Here is a 22,976-nt window from a genome sequence, read left to right as displayed (position 1 = left end):
TTAAAAATAAAATTGGGGGGTGGGGAGCCTGGGTGGCTCATTGGTTAACTGTCTAACTCTTGATTTCAGCTCAGGTCATAATCTCAGGGTTTTGGGATGGAGTCCTGGGCCTGCTCATCAGGGAGTCTGCTTGAGATCCCCCCCCCCATCTCTCTGTCCCTTGACCCCTCCTCCTGCTTGTGCTCTTGCGTTCTCTCTCTCAAATAAATCTTTAAAAAAAATTTTTTTTAATTGGAATTATGTCATCTCTGCTGCTTTGTAACTTTTTTCTTACTTAATGTTAACATTATTTTGGTATGTCATTGAATATTCCTCAAAAGCAGAATTTCTCAGCCTCAACAGTATTGATATTTGGGGCTGGGTCATTCTTTGTTATGGGGGCTGTCCTAGCATGTTTAGTAGCATCCATGGCCTCTATCCAGTATATGCCTAGCACCTCCCCCATTGTGATGACCAGAAATGTCTCCAGACATTGCTAAATGGTCCAGGCAGGAGATCACCCTGGTTGAGAACCACTGTCTAAATAAAAAATTCTTAGACTCTTTGGTCTCAGGACCTCTTTATATTATTAAAAGTCATTTAAGACCTCAAAGAACTTGGGGAACCTGTGTGGCTCAGTGGTTGAGCATCTGCCTTTGGCTCAGGTCGTGATCCCCGGGTCTTGGGATAGAGTCCTGCATCGAGCTCCCTGCATGGAGTCTACTTCTCCCTCCACCTATGTCTCTGCCTCTCTTTCTGTGTCTCTCATGACTAAATAAATAAAAATCTTAAAAAAAAAAAAAAAAAACCTCAAAGAACTCCAGTTTATGTAGGTCATTTTTATCAGTTTTTATTGTATTAGAATTTAAAACTGATAAAGTTAAAAATACATTTAAGAATAGAATAATAAGGGACACCTGGGTGACTTGGCAGTTGAGCATCTGCCTTCGGCTCAGGGCGTGATCCTGGAGTCTCAGGATCGAGTCCCACATCAGGCTCCCTGCATGGAGCTTGGTTCTCTCTTTGCCTGTGTCTCTGCCTCTCTGTGTGTGTGTCTCTCATGAATAAATAAATAAAATCTTAAAAAAAAGACATAGCTTTAAAAAAATAGAATAATAAGCCTTATATTAACATAATAGTATTTTAATGAGAAATAATTATTTTCCAAAATAAAAAAATAGTGGAGTAACATTATTACCTCTTTCCAACTCTGTAATGTCACAAAAGACATACTGAAGGCATTTACATTTAATCTGTTGTGAAATAATGGTTTAGGTGACATATATGAAGAAAATTCAGCCTTATACAGGTATGTAATTAGAAAAGGGGAGAGAAGGGCAGCCCAGGTGGCTCAGCAGTTTATCGGCGCCTTCAGCCCAGGGTGTGATCCTGGAAACCTGGGATCAAATCCCATGTCGGGCTCCCTGCATGGAGCCTGCTTCTCCCTCTGCCTGTGTCTCTGCCTCTCTCTCTCTCTCTCTCTCTGTCTCTTGTGAATAAATAAATAAGATCTTTAAAAAAAGAAAAGGGGAGGGTATTTTAATGCCTTATCAGATAACTGCATATTCTTTGAGATTATATTAAAATTCAACAAGTGGAAGTTTCTTAAAGATTAGTTGCAATGTAGAATCTGAAACCATATCAGAGAACTTTTCATAATCTGTTACATTAAAATCCATTAGTCTGTAGCATGCCTGGATGGGCTGTTGGTTAAGGCTCTTGGTTTAGGCTTGGGTCATGAGATCAAGCCCCAAGTAAGGGGAGTTTGCTTGAGATTCTCCCTCACCCTCTGCTCCTCCCCGCCCCTGTGCACACACAGGCACACTCTTTCTAAAATAAAGAAAATATATATATATATATATTTTTAAAGCCTTTCCCTTAGGTTGCTGGCTTTTCTTGAAAAATTCAAAGATGATGCAACCTTGAGCCGATGCAACCTTGAGCCTGCATTCCTCTATGGCAATACCTGGCTAGAGCTGAGTAGTGGCCTGTTCTTTAAAAAAGGTTGTATATTTTCCAGTCTGCCCTTTACTCTGGGAGGTTTCACTCATTTGCTTTGCCTCCTGGCCTCTTTTATTTGAGAGGCTGAATTGTATCATGGTAAGGAGCACAGTCTGGAGCCAGATTACCTGGATTCAGATCCCAGCGCCCACTCTTGATTGCTGTCTACTTTCAGGATATTTAGCTTTTCTGTAGTTTTATCTAGATAATAAGGATAGCAACAATACCTACTTCATACAATTATTAAAAGGATTAGAGGAGTCACTAAATGTAAAACCTTTAGGATAGCCCCTGGCCCAGAGTAAATTTAGCTAAATTAGCTGTTGTTGGAGCTCAAACAGTAGATCATTGGCTAACATTTTTGTAGCTCATACTGTATGTATCAGGCACTGGGCCAAGCCCTCCACACAGATCTTTCATTAATCCTAACATAACACTATAAAACAGGTAGTTATTTTCTCAATTTTGCAAATGAGAGGATACAGTTGAGAGAGGTTAAGTAACCTGCCCGAAGACACCCAGCTAGTAAGTGGTAGCAACATTGAGAGTTGAACCTATGCACTTGTATTCTAAGCCTGTGGTTTTGAATGCTGTGCTACCTCACAATACATCTACCTCTAAAATAGGCCTAATTACAGAAATGGCAGGCTTGGATAAATGGTGATTAGTGCCCTTAATGTTTTTGTAAGTATTTCAGGAGAGTATGCATATAAATGTCTTAAATTTATATATGACATCATTTCCTTCTGGTAGTAAAACACCAAACCAATAAGGATAAACTATTGGCAACTCTCTTTGGGTGGAGTGAGTGACCAGAACTTTCATTGTTTTTTTGTTTGTTTTGCTTTGTTTTGTTTTAGTGTAAGAGCATGGGAAGGGAGGGGCTGAGGGAGAGAGAGAAAGAGAGAGACTCTCAAGCAGGCTCCACACCCAGCAGAGCCCAACTAAGGCTCAGGCTCACGACCCCTGAGATCAGGACCTGAGCTGAGATCAGGACCTGAACTGAAATCAAGAGTTGAATGCTTAACTGACTGAGCCCACCCAGGTGCCCCTGATTACTGACTTTCAGAGTAGATAAATGTAAAATAAAAAAATAAATGAAAAATAACAGACTGTATGATATGTTTCTAGATATTCAGTAAGGACTTGAGAGTCATTTTAATCTGTTATTTGAAGGTCAAAAAGGCCAGCAAACATTTCAAACCATTAGAATAGATATTACTTAAAAACAAAACAAGATAAGACAAAATAGAAAATAACAGATGTTAGTGAGGATGTGGAGAAATTGGACGTCTTGTGCAGGGTTAGTGGGAATGTAAAATGGCACAGCCTCTGTGGAAAACAATTTGGCAGTTCCTCAGAAGAATAAGCACAGAATTACCATATGATCCAGGAATCTCATTTCTGGGTATAAACCCCCAAAGAACTGAAAGCAGGGAATTGAGCAGATATTTATACACTCATATTCTTAATAGCATTACTCACTATAGCCAAAGGGTAGGAGCAAGCTAAGTGCCATCAACAGATGAATGGATAAACAAAAGGTGACATATACATAAAATAGAGTATTATTCAGCCTTAAAAAGGAATTTCTAACACATGCCACAATATGGATGAAACTTGAAGACATTATGATGAAATAAGCTAATCATAAAAGGACAAATTTTGTTTTCTTTAATCTTTTTAAAGATTTATTTATTTATGATAGACAGAGAGAGAGAGAGAGGCAGAGACACCGGGAGAGGGAGAAGCAGGCTCCATGCTGGGAGCCCGACGTGGGACTCGATCCCGGGACTCCAGGATGGCACCCTGGGCCAAAAGCAGGCGCCAAACCACTGAGCCACCCAGGGATTCCCCAAAAGGACAAATTTTGTATGAGTCCATTTATATAAGATACATAGAGTAGTTGAACTCCTAGAGACAGAAATAGGGTCTCTAGAGTTAGAATTGTGGTGCCAAGGGCAGGGAGGAGGCAGGAATGGAGAATTATTATTTAGTGGGTAACAAATTTCAGTTTGGGAAGATGAAAAAGTTCTGTAAATGGGTGGTGGTCATGGTTGCAGAACAATGTGAAAATAATGAATGTATTTCATTCCATAAAACTTTACACTTAGAAAAGGCTTTAGGAAAAAAAAAAGCCAGCAAAATGCTAGGCATCTAGGAAAAGAAATGGAAACAAAATGAAAAATGCTTTTCTTGGGATCCCTGGGTGGCACAGCAGTTTAGCGCCTGCCTTTGGCTCAGGGCGCGATACTGGAGATCCGGGATGGAATCCCACGTCGGGCTCCCGGTGCATGGAGCCTGCTTCTCCCTCTGCCTGTGTCTCTGCCTCTCTCTCTCTCACTGTGTGCCTATCATAAATAAATTAAAAAATTTTTTTTTAAAATGCTTTTCTTTCCTGTGCATGTGGTAGGACAGACTCACTTAAAATTCTAAGTAGTGTTCTGGCCTCTGTGCTTTGGTAGGAGGGATACAGCTTGGTTTTAGGCTCTATACCTAACTCCTTGGATTATTAGCAAGTTATTATGTCTTTCTGATCCTCATCTGGAAAAAGAGTTTATATAATCCTTACCTTACAAGCAAAGATGTATGTGAATAAATTTCTGTACAAATGCTAATTATTTTCATCTTTGGAAAAATAGCAAAACAGGCTTTATTTCCCATTCATTGAAATGGCTGGGCTGTGTGACACACATCTCTGCCTCTGTATCTTTTTTTGTTTTTATTGATTTTTATTTTTTTAAAGATCTTATTTATTCACAAGAGACAGAGAGAGAGAGAGAGAGACAAAGGCAGAGGGTGAAGCAGGCTCCATGCAGGGAGCCCGATGTGGGACTTGATTCTGGGTGTCTCCAGGAAGTCCTGGGTGTCTCCAGGATTAGGCCCTGTGCTGAAGGGGGCCCTAAACCGCTGAGCGACTGGGCTGCCCCTCTGCCTCTGTATCTTGATGCTGCCTCTTAGAACTCATGAGAGGTATGGTCCACACAACAAGGTTGGCTTTACGAAGTAGCAAGTATATATATCGGAAAGGAGTAAATAGGCTGAAAAGAAAGCCAGGCTGAATAATTTTTCTTTAGGCTTTGTAAGTTAAAAAAAAAAAGAACCTGTAGCAGTATAAAAGTATTAACTAAAATTGTTATTCCCGAGAGGTGACCTCTATTAGCCAAGTTTGTATCTGCCTTTTCATGTACAAATTTGCGAATTTGCATATATTTCTGTTTTATTAAAATGTATCAGGGTGCCAGCTGGCTTAGGAGAACATGTGACTCTTGATCTTGGGGTTGTGAGTTTGAGACCCACATTGGGTATAGAGATTACTTAAAAATAAAATCTTTTTTTTATTTTTAAAGATTGTATTTGAGAGAGAGAGAGAGTGTGTGTGTGTGTATGTGTGTGTGGTATGTGGCACGCACTCAGAGGGTGGGGGCAGAGTAGGGGAAGGGAGAGAGAGAGGAAGAGGGAGAGGGGAGAAGCAGTCACTCTGCAGAGCAGGGAACCCAATGTGGGGCTCGATTCTAGGACCCTGGGATCATGACCTGAGCCAAAGGCAGATGTTTAACCAACTGAGCCACCCAGGCGCCCCTTAAAATAAATCTTAAAAAAAATGTGTCATGCTATTTAAATTCTTATGCTACCTAAAACAAGAGTTGGAAAGATTAGGACAAATTTATGAATGATAGTACAAGAAACTAGAGCATTTTAAGGCATATGTATAACTAATACATGACACACTGGGTAAGTGTTTTTACATATATATATTATATCAATTCACACAACAATCCTGTGAGATAGTTGGCATTTTCTTCATTTTACAGTCATAAATCTGAAGTTAGAGAAATAGAATAACTCGCCCAAGGACACATGAATGGTGCATCAAGGCGCTTTTATTCTTGAGCTTGTGTTTCCTGTGCCCTTCTATTGTACCACTTTTGCTGAGACCCAAAATCCTGGATCTAATTCATTCTGCCATTTTTTAAAAGAAAATAGCGTTTTGAATAGTTAATGCAGCAACTAAAACCTTTTTTTTCCCCCACTTTTTTGTCTTAGTGATTATTCTATGTCAGTGAGACAGAACTGCCTCATGCCCCTCCCTTTTTTTGGTATCATAACACATAGTACATACATGAACAATAAACTTTTTTGCATTTTTATTGTGGTAAAATATACATAACACAAAATTTACCATTTTTAGTTGTATAGTTCAGTTGCATAAAGTACATTCACATTGTTATGTAACCATCATCACCATCCATTTCCAGGACTTTTTCAGGGAGGTGAGGATTATTCTCCATTCCCCCTGACTTTTTCATCTTGCAAGAACTGTTCTCATGAAACAGCAACTTCCCATTGCCCTCTTCCCCCACAAACCCCTGGCAACCACCATCTACTTTTATGTCACTATGAATTTGACTACTCTAGTTGCCTCATATAAATAGATTCATACAGTATTTGTCCTTTTGTGTTTGGTTTATTTCACTGAACAGTCATTTTAACCAGACTTCCACTGATGGACTTTTAAATGGTTTAGTCTCTTGCTCTTCAAATAATGTGCTACAGGAGTATTTGATCCTGAGTTTCGGAATGCTCTCTCAGTCTCATCCTCTGCTTGGCTGACTTTCTGAGGAAGCCCAAAACAAATTCTTTGTCTTCTGAACCTCAGCTTTTCTGGGGGTATAGAATAAGAGGAATTTTAAATTACTTTTGTTATAGTATGGTATGAGGGCTTGTATAGTTTCTGCTTATAGCTCAGTACCCTTTGAGAAAGAGTACTCTTTACTTACTTATTTACTTATTTATAAGTAGGCCCCACACCCGGTGTGGAGCCCAACACAGGGCTTGAACTCATGACCCTGAGATCAAGACCTGACCCGAGATAGAATCAGATGCTTAAACGACTAAGCTACCTAGGCACCCTGAAAGAGTACTCTTTAAATATCAAGATTTTTTTGTAACTACAAAACTGCTGCCACAGTGTGATTATAGTACATTTTGGGATGAGTCGGTGAGTTTAGTGCAGAATTAAATCAACCCAAAATGATCAGCATCAGAGTAGCGATGTTCCTTTGGGATTCTCAGATGAGTTGGAGCTAAGCAGTTAATCATGAGGAACCCAGACTTAGAAGCCCTGTTCTCTGATTGTCACTTGCCTCATCATGGTGCCACGCACAAAGGTCTTGCCTTCCTTCGAGGTCCCTGTGGTCCTCCGGAGAAGCCCTAGAGAGACTGGGGCCAGCCCCATGGAAGCACCCAACTGCCAGGCTCACAGAGTTGGCTTAAAGGATCAGACTCTTCACTTGTATTATTTGCAGGTCTGACAGCCTCTCTGCGTGGAAGCATATAATACATCTCTGCTTTTTTGAATTTGACTAGATGATTCACAGAGAGAGAACTATCCAGTTTTTTTCGGGTTCTGAACTGATTTATCCTGGTTTCACCAGCCCACCTTTGCTTTGTGGGGTCAGAGATTTGGCCATAGCTGTTATGCTCTCTCTACTGGCTTAAAAGCAGCCCAGCAATTTCAGGTGATGCCCTAGTTTGCACCCACTGTGGTTTTTGCCAACACATGGTTGAAAGGTGTTATCTTTGCACAGAACTCAATACCTTGCCTAAGGAAATGTGTGTGTAGGAGGGGTTGCACCGTGCATCTTCTGACACTAACCTCTAAGGCAAAGTAGAAGAAGGAGGCCCTGCCATGGCCATAATTTCTACCTCAGTGATTCCAATCTCCTATGGACATGGGCTGTCATCATTGTGTTAGATACTGAGGACACATCATTTTAAATGATCCCAAGGCGTTTTACAAATAACCATGCATTTTATATTACTAAGCTTTTATTTGGCAAAATTAAATCATCCTATGAATATCTAGAATGAACACTAAAAGATAATGCTGTCTAGATGATGGGGGAAGACCCTTAGGTAAGAAGGGTTGAGTCTTTAAGTGGATAGGTGTAGATATTATTTTCCTTTTTATTAAACTTTTTTTTAAAGCTGGTCCAATTCAAGAGAGGTTGTGCTGCCTGCCATAGATCTGAGTGAATCAATAAAGAGGCATCTGTTCTCTTTCTTTGCCATGAGTATTCCAGCCCATCCTGGGGAGTCTTATTTTCATTTTTTTTTTTTATCATGAACTTAAAAAAAGTTTTTTTTTTTTTTGCTTAATTAATCTCTACATCCAGTGTACCTAATGTGGAGCTTAAACTCACAACCCCCAGATCAAGTCACATGCTTTTCTGACTGAGCCAGCCAAGCGCCCCTCTATCATGAACCTTCTAAACATCCAAAATGTTTTGTTTTATGGAAATGTTCAAGCATTCACAAATGTATAGTATACTCATCTATAATAATTACCAACATTTTAGTAATCACCTATAAAATCACCTATAACTGCCTACCTTTTTTTTTCTAGAATATTTTAAAGGAAATTCCAGACATACTATTTTCACCTATTTCAGTCTGCATCTCTAATTAATTGATAAGCCTTTTTTTCTCTTTTAATAGCACCACAATGCCATTATTATACTTAAGAGTTGTAACAATACTGGGGCGCCTGGCTGACTCAGCCAGTAAAGCCTGTGACTCTTGATTTCAGGGTCGTGAATTCAGGCCCCAAGTTGGGCGTGGGGCTTATTTAAAATAAGAGGGACATAACAATACTTCCTTATATCATAAACATAAAAGTAGAGAGATGAGCACTGAGTATGTATGGAATTGTTGAATCACTATATTACACACCTGAAACTAATATAATACTGTATGTTAATTATTTTGAAATTAAAAAAGAAAAAAAAGTAATTGGATTTGACAAAATGTTGATAATTTGTTAAATTTGCTTGTATTTTTTTTTTTAAGAAACAAAACTTTTCAGATAGAAGTGAAGTCCTGTATTACTAGATGTGTTTATCTACAAACAATATATGGTATTATTTTGTATATTTAAAAATATATACATAATGTTATCTTTTACATATCTTTCTGAAACTATTACCATTGGGTTAAGATTTATTCATGTTGGTACACATATCTCTGGTTCATTTTAATACTGTATGGTATTCTATTTGGTTTAGATTTAATTTGTATTTGTATTCCAGTAGAACTTATTAAGTACTATATTTATGAATATTTATGTTGTCTACAGGTTTGCTTTTTGCTATGATAAACAGCGATGCAGTGAACATTCTTCACTTCTTCATTCTACAAGAACATTCATTCTTGTACATTTCCTTGTGCCACTTTTAAAAAATGTATTTAAATGCCCCTGATTACTATAGAGATTGAGAGCCTGTAATATTTTTTGGCTATTTGGATTTCCTCTTCTGTGAATTGTCATATTTGCCTCTTTTCTGAATGGTTTTATTTATTTATTTATTTTCTTAATGGTTTTAAAATTGATTTGTAGCAATTCTTTTTTTTTTTAAGATTTGATTTATTTATTCATGAGAGACACACACACACAGAGAGGCCAGACACAGGCAGAGGGAGAAGCAGTTACTCGATCCCGGGACTCCAGGATCAGGCCCTGGGCAGAAGGTGGCGCTAAACTCTTGAGCCACCTGGGCTGCCCGATTTGTAGGAATTCTTTGTATATTTTGGATACTAAACCATTGTCAGTTTTGTATATTGCTTGAATTCAGGCCATCTTTTCCTGCTCCCTCCCTGTTCCTGGTCTGTCAGTTTATTGCAGTTCAGTCAGCTTCTATTTTTATTCCTATGCTCCCTTGTTTTATTCTAACCTACACATTTTTGAGGTATGTTACCAAGATGGTGAATCCTTTCAATTGTCCATTAGATGAACTACATTGTCATTTATGGTTTATTTTTGGTTTTGTAAGTCAGGCAACCTAGAGTAGTGGTTAAGAATGGGGGCTATAGAGTCTTAACTTTTTGTTTTTAAATCTTAGCTCAACCACTTTACTTACTCTGTGACCATGGTAAATTACTTAATCGTCTTGTGCTTGGCTTTATAATCTGTAAAACCCTGAGGGTAGAGCTGTTATGATCCCCATTTTATATTTAATGAAACTCAGGCTCAGGGAGATTAGATTAGATTAGAAACATGGATAAGTAGAAGAAATGTTGGGCCTCTTTATTTTTTAATTTTACACTTTTGATGAGACATGGGTCAAAGAAATAATTCTGTAGTAATACACAGGATAAAAAACTCCTATGTGTCACTATTCATTAAAATAAAACAATAAAAACCCAAGCCTTTACTTTTATGACTCTAACTTAAAAGAGACAGAATTTTTTTTTTAAGATTTTATTTTTAAGTAATTTCTACACTCAACGTGAGCTCAAACTTACAACCCTGAAATCAAGAGTCACATGTTCCACTGACTGAACCAGCCAGGTGCCCCAAAATGTAGAATTTAGATAACCATTCCAGGCCAGAAAATGCAATTAAAATAGGGAAATCACAAACAAAGGAGACTGGGCCACACGTAAGGGATCAGTTTGGTAGACAATGAAACACTTTGGAGGAGGACGCAGAATTTGATTTTGACCAACAATGAAAGAAAGAAGAAACTGAAGGAGCAAAGGTAACTTCTTTCTAGGGGAGGGAAAATAAATTTGACTTGGCCACTGTATCTTCTATTGATTTTTTTTTAATTATTATAAAAGGTAATGTGTTTATGGCAAAAAGTCAAGTACTACATGAAGGTATAAAGTAAATGTTAAAATATTAAAGTTTCCCAATAGTATAAACTCAAACAAATTAAAAGCAGGGACTTGAGCAGATATCTGTACACCCAATATTGTTAGCAACATTATTCACAATAGCTAAAAAGTGGAAACAACCCAGATGTCCATCAGTGGATGAATGGATAAACAAAATATGGTGTGAATGTATAAAGGAATATTGTTTAGCCTTAAAAGAGAATGGAATTCTGATACTTGCTACAATATGGATGAACTTAAGATACTATGCAAAATGAATAAGGCAGAAGAAAAAAGATGACTGTTGATTGTATGGTTCTACTTACATGAATTACCTAGAACAGTTATATTCATAGAGGCGGAAAGTAGAGTGGTGGTTACTGGGGATGGGCGAAGTTATTGTTTTTTGGGTACAGAGTTTCAGTTTGGAATGATGTAAAGATTCTGGGGATGGCAGTGGCAATTGGTGCACAACAGTGCAAATATAGTGAATGCCACAGAATTGTATACTTAAAAATGGTTAGAATTGGTAAATTTTCATGTTATATGTATTTTGCCACACTAAAGTTTCCCAACTCTAGCCTGGAGGTGGTGTCCAGTATAAACCATTTCTTTTATAGCCATATAGACAGGCAAATATAAGCATAGATATGCAAGTATGAGCATATGAGTTCAAAATCTACTCTTTAGGGGCACTCATTTAGGTGCTGGGTACTCCACAGTGTACAAAATTGACAAGGTTCCTTCAGTCATGGAGCTTTTTATAAATTTGTTTTATACAAAATGTATTTTGGTACACATACTGTTTTACACCCTACATTTTCCCTTAACAAAGACCTTTGGACATCTTTCCAAATTAGTTCTTATAGATTTACTGATTTCATAGCTGCATGCTATGTCCTTATATGGATATAATTTGTGGCTGTTGTACAGAATGGAGGAGGGGAGAAGAGGTATAGAGATTGCTGTGGTTTGCTGCTTGAGTTTGCCCCCTTGTAACTTAAATTTTTCTTAGGAGAATAATATAGGCTTGTTATAAAAAGTCAGTGCCAAATATATCAAATAAAGGTAAAAAACCTCCAATCTGTTCTTCCCTCTCTTTTTTTTTTTTTTAATTTTATTTATTTATGATAGTCACAGAGAGAGAGAGAGAGAGAGAGAGAGGCAGAGACACAGGCAGAGGGAGAAGCAGGCTCCATGCACCGGGAGCCCGATGTGGGATTCGATCCTGGGTCTCCAGGATCGCGCCCTAGGCCAAAGGCAGGCGCCAAACCGCTGCGCCACCTAGGGATCCCTTCCCTCTCTTTTAATCCTATTCCCTGAAAATAGTAACCACTGTTAAATCATTGTTAGCACTTAGAAGTTATTTATCCTTCCAGACATTTTTAATGCATCTGCAAATACAAAAAGATACTTAGAACATACATAGTCTCATTCTTTAGGAGCTGGCTCATGCAGTACAATACTGATTAATTAAGACTCTTGTGAGTTATGCAGAGGAAAGAGCTAGACTGGGCTTCATGAGAGCTAGGCTCTTCTAGATTGTGCTATGACAGGCAGCTCCTTAGTTGTTATTTGTATGCCATCCTGTTAGTGAGATCACATCAAGGAGAGTGCTTTGAAAACTAGTATGCTAGAAGTATCACAACTAAGTTCTTTGGTTGCAAGCATTAGAAACCAACTCAGCTTCTGTTAGACAAAAAATGGTGAGGAGGGGGCATTATAGAAGGATTTTAGGTAGCAAGTGAAATGTTTAAACAACCAAGTCTCTGGAAAGTCAGGAATAGGGTGGCTTTGAGGGTTTCAATATCAGTGTTTATCCCATTCCATTTCTATATGTCTGTTCATTTTCCTGGGGAAAAGTGTGTGACCTAGAGACCATGTCTCTACTGATGGTGAAGTGGGGTGGAGTCCTGGGTTTATGTGCTTCATCAGCATCTTACAGAGTTGAGGAAATGCAGTTTTGGGAAGGATGGGATTCAAAGCTGGCAAAACTGAGAATCAGTCTTGAAGCGTCAGCCATATTAACCCTCTATTCTTATTCCCCTCTCAAGGAGGAGATGACCGTCGGGTTCTGCTATGGCACATGGAGCAAGCTATCCACTCTAGAGTCAAGCCCATACAGCTGAAAGGAGAGCACCATTCCAACATTTTTTGCCTGGCTTTCAACAGTGGGAACACCAAAGTATTCTCTGGAGGTGAGAAGAAGGGAGATTTCCACCTTGGTTGGTTCACTGTAGCTGAGATTTTAGATAAAGGAGTGATAAAGTAACTCCTTGTTTTTCTTCCTTTATTTCACCAAGCTGTAGAATTACCGGTTTCCCATAGCTTGTCTTCTCTGCATTATAGCAGTTTAGACAGTTACAGAGAGAGAGAGAGGCAGAGACACAGGCAGAGGGAGAAGCAGGCTCCATGCAGGGAGCCTGACATGGGACTCGATCCCAGGTCTCCAGGATCACACCCTGGACTGAAGACAGCGCTAAACCACTGAGCCACCTGGGCTGCCCTAGAAAACTTTTTACATTGCAATCTGGCATACAGAAACACACATACATATTTAAAATAGTACTTAACCGTACTATGTGTGGTACATTCTGATTTTTTAAAAATTCTATTTCATTTTTAAAGATCTTAAATGTAGGGATCCCTGGGTGGCGCAGCGGTTTCGCGCCTGCCTTTGGCCCAGGGCACGATCCTGGAGACCCGGGATCGAATCCCACGTCGGGCTCCCGGTGCATGGAGCCTGTTTCTCCCTCTGCCTGTGTCTCTGCCTCTCTCTCTCTCTCTGTGACTATCATAAATAAAAAATAAAAATAAAAAAAAAATTAAAAAAAAAATAAAGATCTTAAATGTGGTGATTCATGTTGATGTCATAATCTGTGGATGGCTCTTGTTTGAAAAACATTGTATTAGGGTATAATTGGGATGGTTTGTGCTCAAGCCGGCCTCTTAGTGATGTCTTCCATCAACTATACTCCTTTCTGACCACATTTCTAGCCCTGACCTATCTGCTACACTGCAGATTTTCCCATGGAATATCTACCTGTGTGTTCTAAAAGCAATATAAGTGCAGCAGATCTAAAACCAAAATTATTAGTCCTCCTCTCCTGCACAAATATTTCCTCTTGTCCCCTGGATTCCTTTTCTTAGTTATTATCAACATTCATATAATGATTTTAGCTATAAGCCTTAACTTTAAGAAACTGCTAATACAAAAGCATTTTTAAATCTAAAAATGACAGTTCCATATGGTACAGCCTAATAGAAATCTTAAAGTCATCTTCAAACCTTCTTTTCTTTAAGTTACATATCTTGCCACTCACCAACAGACTTGAAAGCCTGTCATATTCATCCTTTAGTTTCTGCTCTCTTTCTATACGTACTGCCCTGGTTAAGGTACTTACCTTTGATCTGGACTTTTACAGTGGCTTTTGTGATTTCTGCAACCAGTCTCTAACCCTCCTAATTCATCACAAGTTTTCTTTTAAAAAGAAAGTTTAACCCTGTGAACCTTTGACCCTACAGTGTCCACAGGACAAAGTCTAAACTTCAGTCTACCTCTCTAGCCTCATCTCCCTCCCCTGCATCTTGTACTCTATCTGGCCCACTAAACCACTTGCCGTCTTAGGTGCCCTTGTATCGTTTGCTCTTATTATTCCTTCATGGGTCATGATTAATTGTCCAGTCCCCAACAATTCCCCTAAGTCTTCTGTTGATAAGAGCTTTGAGTTGTTGGAGTTTCTGTTCAGATGTCTCCTTCCCCATAAAAACATTCTCCTCTTCGGCCATGTACTTTCAGCCTGCTCCTGAAGGAAACAAATTACTTCTTTATCTGTGTCCCCATTATAGAGCATATCACTACAACAAGATAACCCATTTCATCATTATTAGTTGTTTGTGTAGCTGGACTGGGAGTTTCTCAAGGGCTGGACAGAATCCTACTTTTCTTGTATCCTAGCACCTTGGCTGTGCCTGTTACGTAGAAAGCGTTAGTATGGGTTTAATTTACTTGGTATGCACCCACAAGAGAGTTTATAGCCAGGGACTTAAGATGACCTGGGCCACATCTCTACTGCTACTATTACTTTCTATTTAAGTGACTCTTGGTGTACTTTTCAGTGTAGAGTGGGAATTTTTTTACTTCTGTCTTTCCATATTCAGGTTTTTATGTTTGGTTATATAAACACTTTGAAAGCAGGACTACACATATTGTGAATATAGTATTTTTAGATTCCTTGAAGGAATAAAGAAAAATGCAAGAGAAAAAAATTGTGGATAAAAACTTTCCCATCATTTATAATCACACAGTCATAGGATTTTAATGCTATGAGATGATAACAATATGAATATGAACAGACATTTATTGGGGGCTTACTAAGCACTCAGACCCATTCTGAATGGTTTTACAAATGTACTCTTATCCTCACAATAACCCTATGAAGTAGGTACAATTCTTATTCCTATTTATAGATAAAACACTGGGGCATAGATTATCTGTATTCTGAGTCTCACAGTTGAGGGTTTTGCTTAGGGAAAAAAGCTAACTTGGATGAATTTAATTTGCCCATGGTCATTTATTCTTTTTATTCTTTTTCTTAATGGCCACAGGTTTTTCGTTGTAATTTTTATATATATATGTGTATATAATCCATTGAATAATTCATTTTGGAAACTTACAACCTAGTTGCTACTGGGCTTTCAAAAATTCTTTATACCCTTCTGAAATTATTTTTATAAAACTTCTTTTCTAACTAATATTCCTAATTTATATTAACATTGACTTTGTTCATATGCTTCCTGAAAACTTTAAAATTTCATATTATAATATAGACAGGGAGCATTTTGTAGGAATTACCAAATGTCTGCTTTTCTCCTTTACAGGAAATGATGAACAAGTTATCCTCCACGATGTCGAAAGGTAAATAGATTATTGGTATGTGAAGGTGATTGACTCTGGTTTTCATATGAAGACAGGCAAATATCTCTTTAGACCAAAATAGTTGTTGTTTTTTGAAGGAAATAACATGAAGCCAGCTGTCCTTTTCTGAAACAGATTTCTGTAATAATTTTGAAATAAAATTTTGATTAAAAAAAAGGATTTGTAAAGTTGGAATGAGCTTATACTTTTTAGTGAAAATTTAAAGGGAGAGGTTGGAAGAGAAGGAAACAACATAGTAATAGCTAATCTTTACGTGCCAGGTACTATTCTAAGTGCTCTGCATGTATTCATTAGTTTCACCCTCACAATGATTTCATGAAGTGATACTATTCTGGTCTCATTGTGGATGAAGAAGCTAAGGTGTTAGGGATGTTAGGTAATTTAAGGTCAGGTGGTGCTAGGATCTGAACTTAGGCTGCCTGGCCCTAGGGCCACGCTGTTGCTCACATGCCAGACTGCCAGATCGACTCTCTGCTATCCCTGCTAATAGCTGGCTGCTTTAAAGTGCTCCCTTGTTTTTGGAAATCAAGCACCACCCCCATATTTGTATAGAAGCAGATGCATTCTGCAGGAAGTGAAAGCACTAAGCTCACCTATTGAGTCACTTTCAACTATGTTTATTTTAGTGCAAAAAACAAACTCACCATGAAATCTATAAAAAGTTTTTCTAATAGAACTTTTATTTTTTACCTGAAAGTTGAATATCTACTTTTTAAGGAAATACAATATTCTTTGGGTTTCGCTGGATTGACTTTCTACTGGAAATGAGGGAGAGTCCTACATGAGGAACTCTAGGGCTGGGACTTTGTGTGCATGTGTGTGCCTGTTTGCCTCTCTCTGCTCTCTATCTCTTAGCAGCGAGACCTTGGATGTGTTTGCTCATGAAGATGCAGTATATGGCTTGTCAGTGAGCCCAGTGAATGACAACATTTTTGCCAGCTCCTCGGATGATGGCCGGGTTCTCATCTGGGATATCCGGGAGTCTCCCCATGGAGGTAGGGTCTAAGGGCTGTTGGATTGTGTTGAAGAGTTTGATGTCAATTTCATTTCAGAGGGAGTTTATGTCCTGAGTAACCTGAGTGGGAGAGAGAGAAAGGGAGAAGCAACTCTCATGGTGGGGCACAGATATGTGTCACTAGATGTCCCATCCTATGCCTAAACCAGAAGGGAGGTACCTTTCTCAGGCCTTCTCTAGCCACTTGTGAGCCTCCACAAACCCTGTACCTGTCATAAATACCACAATACTTTGGTGTTTAGTGGCCCCAAAGAATAGAAGATGAGCATTTCATTGTAGAGGTAGCTACCAGAGGCTAGCTCTGTGTGATTCTGACATGCACAGATTCTTGGTTATTTATAGAGAATGGGGCTATTCTGCACTTGCGTCCTCTTTTCAGACATGTATATAGAAACTGAAAATGATGGCAAATGCCCTCTGTTTAGGGGAATTGTCCAGGTGAGTTCCTCCTCCAGATGTGCTCTTGGAGCTTCTGAAGTAGAAAATAAAGAATTGTTTTGTTGAATTTCTCTGAAGTTTTTGAGGAAATGCATCTTTTCAGCTCGTTTCCTGAATAGAGAGTTCACTCTGTACATCTGCCTGTCTTCAAAGACTCTTTCTTCCAGCATTACCCTCAGTGGCACCCCTGCCCCCACCTTTATTTAGTACATCTTTGTCATGATCATACCTGTGTACACAGAGTTGCTTTCCTGCTTGTCTTGTCTAACAGGATCTAGATCCTTTGTATTATTCTATATTCAGAGCATTTTAACATGCTGGGTTGTGTCTCATTGTGGAGATTCAGGCTATACGAGAAGCTTGTTCTTAGAGGCAGACAGATAAGGTAGCTGCAAGGAGCAGCTGTGGTTGAGTCACCATGTGTTGGGTCAGGGAGATTCTCCTCTGTCTGGACTGCCCAGAGGCCCGTGCAGTGTCCCATGTGGAAATCCTAGAGTGGGGAGTGCTTTCTGTCTATTGCTTCTAAACAGTCTCCAGAGGAATATGTTCTTCTGGGTGGCAGAGAGATTCCTTCCTCACCTGGGGCCCATGAATATAGGCAGAGGGCTGCAGGGTTTCTAAGTGAAGTTGATTGGGAGCTGGCTGGATGCAAGAGTTTGTTAGGTGTCTTTTTTTTTTTTCTTTTTTGGAATATTCCAATACTGGGAATGAAATCATAAAATTCTAGACTGAGACTATTTTCTCTTCAGTTTAGGGAACAATTTAGAGAGAAGCGAAGACTGTGCTATTGTTTTTCCTTGCCTTCAGTTTTCTCATTGTTTTGCTTTGTCTTCATTAAATCTTTGTATAGTTTTAAAACTTTTAATTTCTAAAACTAATACATTTGGATTAAGGTACAATAATTCTACCAGTAATTGGTCATAAATTTTTTCAGCTCACGTGGAATTCAGTCTTATTGTAAAACAGCCTACCTTCCCAGTTACCGCGACCTTTTCCGTTTGTCACAGGATCTAGAGGTAGAATGCTCCGCGTTGCTGAGTATCATAGCTTCGAGTTTGCTTATATGTGTTAGAGTTCATGTTTGCAGAGATGTGTGTGCTAGTCCTTGTGGGCAGGGGTGACCCCTGGGGTGACGGAGTGCTTTGGGGCTCCAGCAACTACAACAGTTACTACAGGGTCACATTCCTGCTTTGCCTGCCTCTGGTCCAGAGGCACCCAACGAGAGCTATGGGGCTGATTGTCATTTCTCTATTCACAGAGCCCTTCTGCCTGGCAAACTATCCGTCAGCCTTTCACAGTGTCATGTTTAACCCTGTGGAGCCCAGGTTATTGGCCACAGCCAATTCAAAGGAAGGAGTGGGACTCTGGGATATTCGAAAACCTCAGAGGTGAGCCCCCTTTATTCATATGGTGTTAAAACTTTCCCCTGCCTCAACTCTCAGGTAATGTGATCAGCCAGCAAGGGTTTTGAGAGCCTCTTTGGTCATTGATCTCAGTTGGCCATCTCCTAACATATACTGGTGCCTGTGAAGCCAGGGAGCCCTGGCCCCAAGGGATAGACAGTGTGAGAAATGCATACTCCTTGCCGAGGGAGTCATACATCAATTCTAGGCAAATAGAGGATAGCTTCCCTTCAGTAGTGCCTTCTCTTTTTAGGCCCAGGGTTCTCCAGATGCCTGGGAGCTCTTGCAGGGGTGATAGATGTGGAGAATTTATCAAACTTGTGGCAACTGAACCAGGGATTCTTAACTCCAGGCACAAGGGGTTTTTCTACACAGGCTTCAGGCGAACTGTGAATCCCCAAATTGTGTGGAAATTATATTATGTATCCATCTAAGTATATTTTTCTGCAAAGGGAGTTTATTTGCTTTTTTCAGTTTTTCAAAGGGAACAATGGCTAAGACAATAAAGGGTAAGAGCCATCACACTATAGTGTTAAGCACCTAATATATTTTCCCTTCTGTTTACGTGATTAAAAGAGTACACTTAGGACAATCTTCAACTGATGCTACACATGACTAATGGGAGAATTTCAGGCATCGTTAAGGGAAATGTGTGCATAGGGGCGAGTAGGAGACTCTTTTATGTTCTTTATATTCTGTGGTGGAGGGATGACTTTTTATGGCACCTGTACTTGAAGCTAGCCTTGCTTTATAAAAGACTTACATGCATCTTCTGAAAATTCTGCATGGGGGTAACTTCCTACTTTGTAAAGCAATATTGCAGAAGAATATCATGGAAAGGTAGTGAGCTTATGATTTATTTCATGGGCCTCAGATGAAAGGGACAATTAAATACAGAGGATTATCTCCCTTGATGATTTTTAGTTCTAGCAAATTTTCTCCATGGGGCAGTCAGAGGGATCTAGAACTATTGCAGCAGATCAGTATAGGCCAGAGGGGGGTGCTCCTGGTGTTGAGCAGGGCTCCCTGAGGCTCCGCAGGGCATCAGAGATTTCCCCAGCTCTTGCCTTTCCTCCCTACTGAAATGCATGCAGTGGCAAGACCCTTATTGTGCCTTCACACTGTGCACTTAGAGAGGTTCATTCACTGCCTGTATTTCCCTGTGTTCAGCTGTAACATTCTCTGCCGCTTGAGAGTCTTTAAGAACAACTGCTTGGCCTCATCCATATTACAAAGGACAGGAATTGGACTAACTATGCCAGCCTTCTCCGAACCTTCTACCTCCCATACCTACTATTGTAATGAATAGCTAGCGACTGGAGTGGGGCCCTAAACTATTCATCCCCAGTGGAAAGCGTCAGTAGTGCATGGCATGAGCACTGTCTTGAGAGTAGAGGAGAGGCTGAATGTTTTAATTCTCCTAATTTCCCCCTAGCAGTTGCCTACTCTGTGTTGTATTTGGGCTTTCCTCCCTTTTCTACTTGTCTCCTCACTAAACATGACTTCTTTTCTTTCTTTTTTTTAATCTAAGTGAGATTGTTTCATTTTTAAGGTAACATTTATTAGATTTAAGGTTTATATCCAGAGAAATATAATAAAGCAAACAAAAAAAAAAAAAAAAAGGAAAAAAAATTTCATCTCCAGATTATCTCTGTTAGGTACATTTTCTACATTATTTGTACATCAGTATGGTTCTCCTTTTTGGTTTCTAGTCATTCTCTCCAAAAGTGACTATAATGAATACTTATGTATCTTTCCAGAACATAATTTAATGCACATACTAGCATGTATATCTATACTTTAAAAACTTTGGGCTAGGGCAGCCCTGGTGGCTTAGCGCTTTAGCGCCACCTTCAGCCCGGGGTGTGATCCTGGAGATCTGTGATCGAGTCCCATGTCAGGCTTCCTGAATGGAGCCTGTTTCTCCCTCTGCCTGCATGGAGCCTGCTTCTCCCTCTGCCTGTGTCTCTGCCTCTCTCTCTGTGTCTCTCATAAACAAACAAACTTTGGGCTAAAGGAACCATGTATTAATAACCCACTATTTTCAACTTCTTTTTTCAATTAATAATATGCACTGGAACTTTATTCCTATCAGCACTTACAGAGACAGCACATTCTTTTTTCTTTTTTTTAAGATCTCATTTTTAAGTAATTCAGCCACCCACCATGGGCCTCGAACTCACAAAACCGAGATCAAGAGTCATGTGCCCTACTGACTGAGCCAGCCTGGCGCCTCCCCTAGCACATTCTTTTTTTTTTTTTAAGGTTTTATTTATCTGTTCATGAGAGAGAGAGAGAGAGAGAGAGGCAGAGACACAGGCAGAGGGAGAAGCAGGTTCCATGTAGGGAGCTTGACATGGGACTCAATCCCAGGTCCTCAGGATCACACCCTGGGGCTGAAGGCAGTGCTAAACTGCTGAGCCACCCGGGCTGCCCCTAGCACATTCTTTAATGGCTATATGGTATTCCATTTATATGATGTGTCCAACAGCCAGGACTTCTTATTTCCTGTTTGGGCCATTATAAACAGTGCTACACTGAGCCCAGTTGCACATCTATTTTGGCCTATCTTTGCAAACATATCTGTAGGAAATTGCTGCATCAAAAGGTGTATACTTTTATAAACTTGATAAAAATTGTCACATTGTCCTGCTACCGCCAAAGGCTGCACTAATGTACAAGCCTACCAATTGTGCATGAGACTACACATTTGTCCAGACCCTTGCCAACACTTACACTCCCTTATGGGGGGGAATATTATCTTCTTGTTTTGATTACTTCTTTCATTATGGGTGAGGTTATATGGTTTCTTTGGTAACTTGTAGTTTTCAAAGCCCATCTGGGAGAAAAGTCCTCTAATAAGGCTAATAGGTAATCTTGACTGATTCCTTTCTTAGAATAAAAGGATGGTCTAGGATGTTTTTATCTATTTCTTTGAACTCTTCTAAGGTTCTGTGTGGTTCTGTGGGAGTGAGGCAGACAAGGTGCATGAAATAATCTTGGGGTCCCAGTCTTCATCTGGTATTTTGGGATTAAATTACAGATCTTATCTGTTTGATTTCTCTCAGTACAAATTGCTGTGGGAGTGGAAGAGAGGGCCCTTTGTCTTTTCTATGTAGGATTGATTATGCTGAGTTGTAGTAGATGATTTGTTTCCTGAACACGGCTGTCTAGAAACCTCAGCCTAGATCTTGAGGCAGTTCTGAATCCCCTGGGAGGACAGCCCTGGCGCAAGGTAGATCTATTCCAAGGGATATTTAATGTCTATAGAAAGGTTTTAGGGAATTCGTGAACCCCTTAAAATTGCAGGTAAAATTATATGTACTTGTATATTCTTTTTTTTTTTTTAATTTTTATTTATTTATGATAGTTACAGAGAGAGAGAGAGGCAGAGACACAGGCAGAGGGAGAAGCAGGCTCCATGCACCGGGAGCCCGACGTGGGATTCGATCCCGGGTCTCCAGGATCGCGCCCTGGGCCAAAGGCAGGCGCCAAACCGCTGCGCCACCCAGGGATCCCTGTACTTGTATATTCAACTGAGCACACATGTCAATTTTTTTCTAGGGATTGAGACAATTTTACTAGGTTCTCATACAGACCTTTGACCCCCAAGAAGAAAAAGTTGAAGTTGCTCAGCATTCTAACGATTCCAGATTTAGAACCTACTGTGGAACTTAGCGGGCTTATAAGCAGTTTTCAGCCTATAATAACTTGGGCATGTGAGTGAATTCTGGGCCTACTCAGGAAGCCTACTGGCCTCCTAGAAACAAATATAATCTTCATAGAGTAATAAAGGGGCCTCACAGTGAACACTTTTTTTCTTCCTGGCTTAACCTATAGATTGTTCCATGTTGAAATGGTTTCTCAGGTCTACCCCAAGCCTAAGCTGTATCTCTCTCCTTTAGGTTGTTAGTCTGTAGGAATGTGAGCAAGGTCATGTGTGTCCCCCTCTTGTCCTGAAATAAGTTAATTAGAGGGCTGGCTGGTTGAATAAAATGTCAGCTCTAGAGGGAACTTTAGTTACATCTGATCTGACTTCCTCATTACACAGATGAAGAAACTAATCCCAGCAAGCTAATGGGAGGCAGAAGAGCTTGGTGGTTTAGAGTGTAGAATCTAAAGCCATTATACTGGTTTCACATCCAGATAGTATACCTTAATAACCATGTGATCTTGAGTAAGTTACTTCACCTCTCAGTGGCTCATAATAAATAATAGCTAATATTTATCAAGCATTACTTGCAAGGGATAATGACAATTACATAAATAATTCCTAATTTAGTCCTTATGACAGCCCTATGAAGTAGGTTCTCTTATTCCTATTTTAATGATAAGAAAATCAAGGCACAGAGAGTTGAAATAGCTTGTGTATATGAGGGTATCCTATCCACCCCCTCTTTTAAAGCAAACAAGGCCCCTATACATTCTAGTCTTCTTTCATCTATGCTTCCTTACAGTAGAACTCTCAGAATTCCTCCCCAATTTTTCCAATACAGATATGTCCTATTCTAAAGTCCGAGGCCTTTAGACATTTCTGCCTCTG

General features: G+C 39.6%; 1 protein-coding gene across 3 annotated transcripts in view; it reads left to right on the top strand.

Moving 5' to 3' along the window:
* The window catches only part of DCAF5 (DDB1 and CUL4 associated factor 5), a 100,078-nt gene that overhangs the window by 12,989 nt on the left and 64,113 nt on the right, over positions 1 to 22,976 (top strand). For 2 of the 3 annotated variants that reach the window (XM_077909757.1, XM_077909756.1), the window contains exons 2-5: positions 12,693 to 12,836; positions 15,520 to 15,556; positions 16,433 to 16,572; positions 18,289 to 18,418. In XM_077909757.1, the coding sequence (XP_077765883.1) occupies positions 12,725 to 12,836; positions 15,520 to 15,556; positions 16,433 to 16,572; positions 18,289 to 18,418 (419 nt within the window). In that variant the 5' untranslated portion in view covers positions 12,693 to 12,724. Of the gene's footprint in view, positions 1 to 9,453; positions 10,521 to 12,692; positions 12,837 to 15,519; positions 15,557 to 16,432; positions 16,573 to 18,288; positions 18,419 to 22,976 lie in introns of those variants that run through there. The other variant, XM_077909758.1, reaches the window with a different exon arrangement.

The sequence above is a fragment of the Canis aureus genome, chromosome 9, assembly GCF_053574225.1.
Source record: "Canis aureus isolate CA01 chromosome 9, VMU_Caureus_v.1.0, whole genome shotgun sequence".
Taxonomy (NCBI): domain Eukaryota; kingdom Metazoa; phylum Chordata; class Mammalia; order Carnivora; family Canidae; genus Canis; species Canis aureus.
This window is presented reverse-complemented; position numbering and strand designations above follow the sequence as displayed.